Consider the following 9,613-nt stretch of genomic DNA (forward strand, 5'->3'; position numbering starts at 1 on the left):
ATGATATAAATGAGATTAGATTTAGAAGCACAGAGAATATTCCTCGGCTAATGTGTTTTTTCCAGCTGAAGCAGAATATTAGAGGAGGAAGAGAACGATAAATGAATATGGGCCGCAGTGCTTTTTGTTCACCGCCCTAGACACTAACCTTTCAAGGCCAAATGTGCTTTGCTGGACAGGATTTGCAGTAATCACTCTTTTGTACATTCAATTTCCGTACTTGGAGGGATAGTGGCTGTTAGCCGATAATCTATTCCCATTCCATATGTGTTGTTATGTTGCATCATGTTGTGTTTCCTCCAGGGGAGGGGGAAACACCTCTGACTCCAGCGTGAAGACGGAGCGCGTGCAGGAGCAGAAGGACAAAATGCAAGTGGAGCTGCAAGCACTGTGGACGGAGCAGAGCGATCAGCTGAAGAAGAAGAAAGAGCAGTATGCTACAGAGGTAAGTAAAACAAGTGGTTGACTATGTATAATATGAAAGGCCTCACTCATAATAGCAACACATCAGATAATAATAAACTCCTTTTGTTGACTCCGCTGCTCCTCTGTGCTCTAAAAAGCGATTTATAATCTTTCAGCTCATTGTTTTGATTTTACGGCCTTCTGTTTTGGTTCGGTGTTCAATGAAAAAGCTGTAGAAACAAACAAGCGAGCCCCAACAGTTAGCTTCTATTGTGGTGGAGCTCTTAGCAGATGAAAAGCCTGATAGGTTCATCTGTTAATGGTCGACATGTAAATAAGCAAAGTTAGACAAACAACTTTGCCATATCACTTTTAATAGTTAATTACCAAGATAAGAGTTTCCCCTTCAAAAATATATGATGCATAGTTAAAGATTACAATTCCCTACAGTATATCTATTTGTTTTCATGCACAAGCGCCACCTTAGTAGCTAAATGGCTACCAAATACTGTATATATGGCTTGACAGGATTTTGTCTTATGGTTGAACGCATTTAATTTAATTCAAGATAATGATGCAAATCATTTTTATCACCCCTAATAATGTAGAAAAAACCTTCATGTTGGATTCTATTAGGAGAAAACTTTAGCTATTTGTCAAGTTATGTTCACATTTCTTGCAAGAATGTATGGCATTTTTTTCACAGTTAGAGAGTAAAACACAATTTGATCTACTATAATCTTGATCAACAATGTCTTTTTTTTTTTACATTTCATCCATGTATGAAGATTTTTAAAGTCAAGATCTGCTTCCCTTTTCTCATGTGCTCCTTATCCAACCATCCTTAGTTATAATCATCTCCTGACTGTCTTTATGATTCATCCCAAAAATAGGATTTATTTACACCACTGAGGCGGATGCATAATCTCTCCCGAAGCACCTCATCTTACCTCTCTCTACCTGTTGTGTGCCTGAGATAACGGGCAAGCAGCCAGTACTTTAGATACTCTATTGATTATATACCAGTCCCAGGATCGGCATTAACCAAAGGGTCATTCAGGTGCTTTTCTTAAGGGTTGCCACCTCATTAAACAGAGTGTAGAACGTACTGTAGCGGTGCTGTGAAACAATGTTAGAGTCGCCATCCTGCATACAGGTCACATGGAAATGAACAGAGAGGGATGAACTTTAGTTCAAACACAGCATGGACGTTGTTATTTAGAGCTACTGAAGCCTCATTTTCTAGCTTTCTCTCGACTGTCATTGTGTCACTTCCTTCTTCTTTTGTGACAGAGACTGGCCAAACTGTTGGAGATGGCCACAGAGAGACACGACATTGAACTGAAGACCCTGGAGAGGTGTGAGCACACATACAACACATTTGGGACATGCTGTACACACAGAGAGTGCAGAGGGCTTTGCTGAGTCTGTCCAATCTGTGCCTTGAGATGTTAGTGTGACACTGTGTGTGTTTGAGTCATCTGAGGTAAAATATTTGACATTTTGCAAAGTAAAAGACCATTGAATAATGAATAGATCACCTCAAGGCGTGGGTCTTTCAAAGTCCTCGGCCGGCTTATTGTGTTCTGGGTGTGTGTGTGTGTGTGTGTTATCATCCCCAGTCTCCAGCAGGCAGATGGTTATCTCAGGACGCATTATTATTAGAAGCATTGTCCAACAGGTGTTTAAACAGCAGTAGGGAATCTCAGGCAGCCTTCATAATCTACCTGTCAACAAACACTATAACCTTACATTCAAGCCCTCCCGTCACTGTAAGGAAAAGGTCACCTCAGAGACTCACAGCCTGGGAACTTGTGTATGAAGGGAAAAGGTTGTTTATGGGGACATTCTTTTAGAATTTCAATCAACCAGGAGTCCTCATGTCTCTCTTTGCCTTTTTTTGCAGTGAAACCAAAGAGAATAAGAAGAAATCACTCTCCAAATCTCTGTCCAAATCAAAGTGAGTGCAGAGCATGACCTTGCCTTCAGTTACTTTGTGTATTTGCATTAATTGCTATTCCTCTTACCATGCTACATCTTTTTGTACATACATATTTACAATATGTGCAAGAGGTTTCATTGAAATGATTGATTATTTTCCCTAAGGCTGAAAAGGGCAATGAGCGTGGAGGTGTTGGATGAGCCTAGTCCGTCTGATTCTGCAGTAAGTCACCTTTTAAATTGAGTTTAAATGAGCAGATTAAGATGTTTTGAGCATGTATAATTTAATGATTTATTTAAAGTTTAAAAAGACTGGAAACAGAGGAAAACAACTAGCCTTGATCTGTCCAGAGGTACAAAGAAATCTACCTACCAGTTTACCAAGTTACTTACAGGACAGGAGTACTAATGCCAGAGCAAGAAAGGCCCACCTAAGAAAATCTAAATCAGTTTAAGGATCACTATATTTAGAATATTTCCCATCAAACAGCCTTCTCTAACAGGACTCTGAAGCTGTTATCTAGGCTCTCTTCAGATCCAGTAAACTCTTCTGTCAAAAAACATTATTTTACCTCAGATGACACCAGAGATGCTAGTGACTACTGTCAGTTCATTTGTGTTATTGTATGACTTTGATGAATCCAAACTAACCCTTTAAAAATCCAGTCACACAATACAACAAACTAATTAATAAAAGGGGCCTTTCTTTGAGATGGTATTAATATGGTTTGCCGCTGCCTCAGTCCAAAGCAGTATATTGGCTTGATGAGCGCCATCTTTTGTAGGTAGGTTATTAACTATGGATTAGCACCGAAAACAACCCTTTTCTACTATCTATGTAACAGTATAACTATGGTTATAAAGAGACAGAATGCGTCTAAAACCCCGGCCACACGAGGACGAAAACGGCTAAACGCATAGGATTAACGCAAACGCAATCGCAAACAAGCTTCCGTCCACACCCAATAGTTATCCGGATAGTGTCTGCCCACACGAGACCGCTCCGTTTAGCTCCAACCGCTGGAGAAGCTGCAGTACATATGCAGGAGCCTGTACGTGGCGCTGTAACTTCCTCCACAAAAGCAGCGAAGAAGCATGGTTGTCATGGTTGCCCTTCTGTTTATTCTCCGCGGTGGGGGCCGAGGGAACCGGGCAGAGTTTTTCGCCAGTCAACGTGTATTCAAGTTTAAACCTTCCGACAACATTATAAAAGTGCCGGTCAAAGGTCTTCTTTGTTATTTATTGAGCTTTAAAACAAATGAATAACGACTCTATATAATATAATATAAAATACACGGAGCCTCTCTTTGGACAGCGTCAGTGTCTGTCTCATGCAGCAGCTGATCCAGTAATGAGTGACCCGGCCGACAGTAAAAATAAACATATTTATAACTAGTTTAGGTAGTTTGAGAGGTAATTAAAATAGCTAAAGGTGATGATCTGACTTGAAGTGTGTGTTTTGCTCCGTTCACCGCTGCATCACAGCGGGAGGAGCTGCAGGTGAGCAGAGCTGCGTGTCTCCGTCCTGTCAGATTAGACTTCACTCGCGTTTATGTCCATATCGAGAGAAAGATAAATAATCTGAATTCAGTGTGCAGTTTACTTTGACGCGGGGGTGAGCAGCAGAGGTGGGGAGAGGCGGGGCTATTGCGCAATCATTATCAGAAAATGATCGCTGAAGCTGCAGTAGCCTACATATAATAATAATAATAATTTCAATTTATATAGCGCCTTTCACGAAACCCAAGGACGCTTTACAATGGGAAGTAACAAAACAAAAAGTAATAATAAAGAGACATAGGCTGAAGAAAACAAAAACAGGAACAGGTTGCTGAGTACTGTATATTAGTTGAGGCCAAAGGCCTGAGTGAACAGATGGTGTTTGAGGTGTTTTTTGAAGGTGTCCAGAGTGTCTGCATTCCTGATTGCACAGGGGAGATATCCACAAAAGCAGCGAGTAAGATCCCCCCCGGATGTGTAAGTCTGCTGTAGATGTTGCACAAAGAACTGTTGCATGGTCAGTAGCGTCCGGAGCACGATAGCAACTCTGCGATCCGCCATTGTTGTTGTTGTTGGTGGCGAAACACATCAGCAATGGCGCGGGGTACGCGGAGGTGAGCAGCAGAGGTGGGGAGAGGCGGGGCTATTGCGCAATCATTATCAGAAAATGATCGTATAGGGCGCAGATTTGGCACAAAAAAGGGGGAATACACGTTTCGCAATTATGCCACATCAAGGTGGAACGCTCTTCCCACAACTGTAAAGGAAAGTAAAACTATACTTACCTTCAAAACCTCTCTTAAAGAGCACCTTCGGGGGAGAGCATTACAAAACTGGCCCCGGTTATTCTTTCACACACACATACGGGTTTTGGGCCGAGGGCGACACCGTACTTCCGGTATCAACCATTTCACGCGAGGTGCATACAGAATATCATAGTCGATTGCCTTAATCAATATAGTCAACTCTAAAATACCACATATATGCATTGGCATGATAATATTATTGTGACAAGTGGGGTATTCACCTGGTGTTTCCAGAAGATAGACGTAGATGCAGCCAAAATCGACCGAAGGCCACTTTTGAGGGTCGTAATTCCATACATTGTACATCCAACAACCCACACAGCTCTAGTTTACGCTGGTAACGACCTAGAGCACACCCCTCAAGTCCAGAGATGTAATCCGAAGACATGCAGCGATTTCTTCGGTCGTTAATTCAGAAAAAAAACCTAGTGCGCTCTGCCTGGCTACATAAGCTAGCTGTTTATATTAGCATTGCCAGGATTTTTGCACCTCCTGAAAAATGGCGTCTTTATAAAAAAATATATGGCGCGCTGCATTGTGGGTAGCTGTGACGTCACTGTGTGTGAAAGAATGGTACAAATCTCAACCTGTCGTTCAATGGACAGCTCCCCCCCCCCCCCCCATCTATGTATATCGCATTTTAGACTCTGTTACTAACTGTATATCTGTAGACTTGGTATGTCTTAAATGTCCGGTTAGGATGTATTAGAACGAAATCTAAAATGAAAATTGTAAATAAGCAATCTGTATGTAAAAAACCACCTGTATGTAAATTGTAAATAAGCCATCTGTATGTCAAATATGTCTTATATGTCTTAAATGATATGATGAATTGGAAATGGGGGACCCTGATGTAAACAAGACGAAAGTCTTTCTCTGGTCTGCATCCCCTTAACAATTGTATGTTTTGAGCTGTACTGTACTGTACCCAATATACAAGCTGTTAATAAACTTTTCAATCAATCAATCAATCAAGCACACACGGAGCTGTTTGACCCCCCAGAGCGTTGCGTATGCTGTTCTATCCACCTTGGGACCCGTTATCGTTTCCTCAGTCGTTTAGTGTCGTATGCGGTCGTCCTCGTGTGGCCGAATGGTCTATATGACACTAAACAGTAACGCAAACGGCCGTTTTTGTCCTCGTGTGGCTGCAGCCTAACAATACATGGATGTTTCAGCGCTTTCTCTTCACACATCTTCACATATCACACTTGTGTTTGTTTATATGCTTGTGAGCAGGCACACCTTTTCACCCACACCGTGACACACAAACACACACTATTTTACACACTGAGTAAAGTGCAGCGGGCCTTTTCCATAGGCCAGGCTTGTCCATTACTCACAAGCTGTTTTCAGGGAGCAGGCTAATCCATGTGTGGTCGATGACTCACTGGGATCTGCTCTTGTTCCTCTGTTGTCTCATCAACATTCAGACTGGCTGTATCTGGGTTAAAGACCTGGCCCTTTCTCTGGTCTTCTCTGATCGACTCCATCTGGACCTTACCTGCACCTCGAGCAGCTCATTTTGATTAACGTAATCAGCATCAGCCCATTAATTACATTAACTATTTATTAAACAATCACTTAGTTAACCAACACTGCCTCTGTATTGAGTTGCCCTGCGCAATAATGGCTGTGTTACCAAACTGGACAAGTCCAACCTGTTGAGATCTAACTGTATTGATTCTGTTGCTCAGGTTGCATCCCATGGGTGCATTCACATCTACATATACATACAGACACACACAAAGGGAAACATGAGCAGAACTGCTTATAGACATGTCTTGATCTCTCCCTCGATGCACACACAGTCACACAGACTCACACGCCACAGATCGATCGTGTTTTTCAGGAGCTTTATGTTGTGTTGTACTTTATTGTATTGTTACAGTCTTCAGATTTCAGCCCGCAGCAACTGGCTCTGATGAAGAAACAAGCGGCCACACTGGAGGAGATCAAGACCCTGACTAACCAGGTATAAACCCCAGTATTAAACATTGCAATATTATGATACAACTTAATTCCTCTCTGTTACTTTTAGATAACGTAAATATCAAATATGCAAATAAAGACAAGACACAAGAAAAATGCAGACATTATTTTGTGTGTAGCTGTAAAGGTGAACAGCATCACATCACAATACAGTTGCTTCCTCTGTGGAAATGCTGTCATCATACAAGGAATTGAATCATTCGGCACATTAGTTGAATTAATTTGAACATTGAGCAACAGCAGTAGCAATTTAAATATAATTAAGGTAACTTACATGCACAGTTCTAGGTATATTTTGTATTTAAAACCCTTTGTGAGCAAGTCACAAATCATAAAACATTACAACCTAAGCAAGAAATAACCATCACAGTTTATTCGATTTAGTCACTGACTCTTCCATTCAAAAATAATATTTAATTCCTGAGTTTCTGGTGGAATACTCCTTTCAAAGGGGAGGAGTGTCCCCACAATGTTATTAATACAAGCAAAGTCAAAAATATGAAAACAACAAATCCTTTTTTTTCAAATTCATTGTCATCCTTGGCCATCTGTACACTTCGTGATCATACGTAACGTTTCACGGTGACGCATTCGTTTAAGGCGATTGAGAAAGTGAAGAGTGAGCCACCGCTGTAAATGATGTGAAAGCGCAAAGGGAAATCTTGGCAGTCACTTTTGAGAAAAGAGGTGTTAGATACTTCAGACATTGACGTGCGTGCACCAGATGGATGCTGTGTTCTTATGTCTCACCAATAGTATTAGCTTACAAATAGAGTTTTTTTATATTGAGAGGAGTAGGAGGAGGAATTCAAAAACGCGTTTCGAGATAAAGGGGCAAATGGGGATACCGCTTTTCTTCAACATTTAAGATGATATTTGTATAAGTATCAACATCCTTGATTGTGAGTTCTTCGTAAATGCAATTTCCACAATGCTTCAATATTAGATACCGCAACTATAGCTTATCGTCACTCATTTGTTTTAAATCAATCCACTGGGTTAAATCAAGTTTCTTAGTCCGAGGTTGAGCATTGATCTTTACTCTCACTGGTGCCAACACACAAATCCATACTCTCAGGATTATCATGCGCACCTGTCAGAGAAAAGATACTATGAACCTGTCATCAGTCAAACTAACCTTTGGCCCCTGTGTGCAGCTCAATCAGGAGGCCCTGAAGGAGCACGATCAGAAACTGAGGTCTCTGCCTGCAGAGGTCAAGGAGGCTGTCAATGTATGCGTGGGGGGCCACTTCCCTGAGCTGGTGGACCAGGATGGAAACAAGAAGGTGGAGGGAGAGGGCTTCTATGGAGACGTTTTCCTGGGTTAGATGTGCCTTTTGATCCCTGACCCTTTAGTGTAACCCTCTCCTCGCTGTTATTTTGTACATCTTCTTGAAACCTGTTACATAACCTACAGTCTAGAAGATTAAATTAGCGCTGTGTGAACTTTCTATTTAGAGGTACTAATCATAGAGGGCTCTTTTAACAGTCATTTGGCCATAATGATGTTTTTGTGCTTCAATTGGAGAAAAAAACAACTTTCTTCTCAAGCTCTTTATTTGTGTTCTTAACCAATGGAAAATAACCTACTGAAGAGACAGATATCTTCCAGATGAAAGCCCATAAATAAAAGCATTATCTTTGGCTCACATAATCTCCTCAATGTTCTCTAAATTAGTTCAAAAATGGAAATTAATGTAGCTAGAAAAATGGGTTATCAAAGTCTGCAGGCTGAATTGAGACAATGAGTCTGTCACGCTTCAGCACATGGTGTGTGATATTTCATGAAGCAACAGCTAAGCAATCACTCTGAGATGTTGGTACGTTGCAGTTGTTAAAAAGGATTTGCAGAAAAAAGCTACATTTACTTTTTAACTGGGAGACAAAGTGCTGCAGTAGTCATGGAAATTGAAACAGGCAGCATTACATCAATGTTCCCTCTGCACTAAACATTTGAATATTTATTATTTATTGTGATGAATAGTTCTTAATAAACTCTACTTTGCACTGTACAAGTGTGTTTTTCATTTATTTATTTATTTAATTATTATTGGTCATATGATGTTGAAATAAGTTAAAGTATTTCTAGCACTGTTTTTAATGATTTTAACAGCATCCAGGTTTTGGTTCATCTGCATTGGAGCATCTCTGTTCACTGCCTGGATACAATTCAATTCCCTTGTTGTTAATAATATTCATATTGTCTTATTGGCAATTCTGTGAATTGAGTTGAAGATGCCGCAGCATTTAATTTGATATCAGAGCACTCCAGCTAGCTATTCAGGTGTCTGAAACAGACATTAGATTTACATGTACAACATTTTAATTATATATACATCAAGTAATAGGCAGTTTCAGCAATATTTCAGCTCAATCCACTTTCTATAAATGTTTACACACATGCATGCATTTTATTAATGAGCAGCTTTTATCTGACTCAATGCCCAAAGCATTCTGTCAGGGTGGAGGGTCTGGACAAACCACGTCTGGGAGACACAGCCTGTGCCTGAGAGTCCTGCCACCTCATACACAGCACAGATGAACTGTGAGCTTTAGAGTGTGAAACCAGTCAGTCGTGAATCACCGGGCTGATAATCTTACATAAGACCAAGAACGCTCCGGCAGCTCGGTCTCATACCAGCTGGAGAGGGATGGCCTGAGCAGGATCTTTGCCACCAGGCAACACTTGGCTGCTCACTGACACTGAACGGAGAGCCACGGAAGTGCTTCTTAATCACACACACTGACCGAAACGCTCATGATAAAACATTTACAGAGGAGCAGATGTTTGGTTGGACAATTTTACATCGGTTACTAAAATTCCCAGAGCATGCGACCGTAGCTCAGTCTGTTGGGACGTGGCTTTTTGAACCATAGGGTTGCAAGTTTAAGCCCCAAATTGGACCAGGTACTGACAGTGGGCTGGTACCTGGAGGGGTGCCAGAGCAGGCACTGGACCCACTCTGTTC

The 9,613-nt window shown here is 41.2% G+C and overlaps 1 protein-coding gene across 4 annotated transcripts in view; it reads left to right on the forward strand.

Annotated features, from left to right (window-relative positions):
- The window catches only part of plcb2 (phospholipase C, beta 2), a 32,245-nt gene extending 23,670 nt beyond the window's left edge, over positions 1–8,575 (forward strand). For 3 of the 4 annotated variants that reach the window (XM_034222111.1, XM_034222113.1, XM_034222114.1), the window contains 6 exons: positions 304–445; positions 1,699–1,763; positions 2,312–2,365; positions 2,512–2,569; positions 6,544–6,627; positions 7,802–8,575. In XM_034222111.1, the coding sequence (XP_034078002.1) occupies positions 304–445; positions 1,699–1,763; positions 2,312–2,365; positions 2,512–2,569; positions 6,544–6,627; positions 7,802–7,972 (574 nt within the window). In that variant the 3' untranslated portion in view covers positions 7,973–8,575. The remainder of the gene's footprint in view (positions 1–303; positions 446–1,698; positions 1,764–2,311; positions 2,366–2,511; positions 2,570–6,543; positions 6,628–7,801) is intronic. The other variant, XM_034222112.1, reaches the window with a different exon arrangement.
- Positions 8,576–9,613: the final 1,038 nt, after the last annotated feature.

Source organism: Gymnodraco acuticeps, unplaced genomic scaffold (assembly GCF_902827175.1).
Source record: "Gymnodraco acuticeps unplaced genomic scaffold, fGymAcu1.1, whole genome shotgun sequence".
Lineage (NCBI taxonomy): Eukaryota > Metazoa > Chordata > Actinopteri > Perciformes > Bathydraconidae > Gymnodraco > Gymnodraco acuticeps.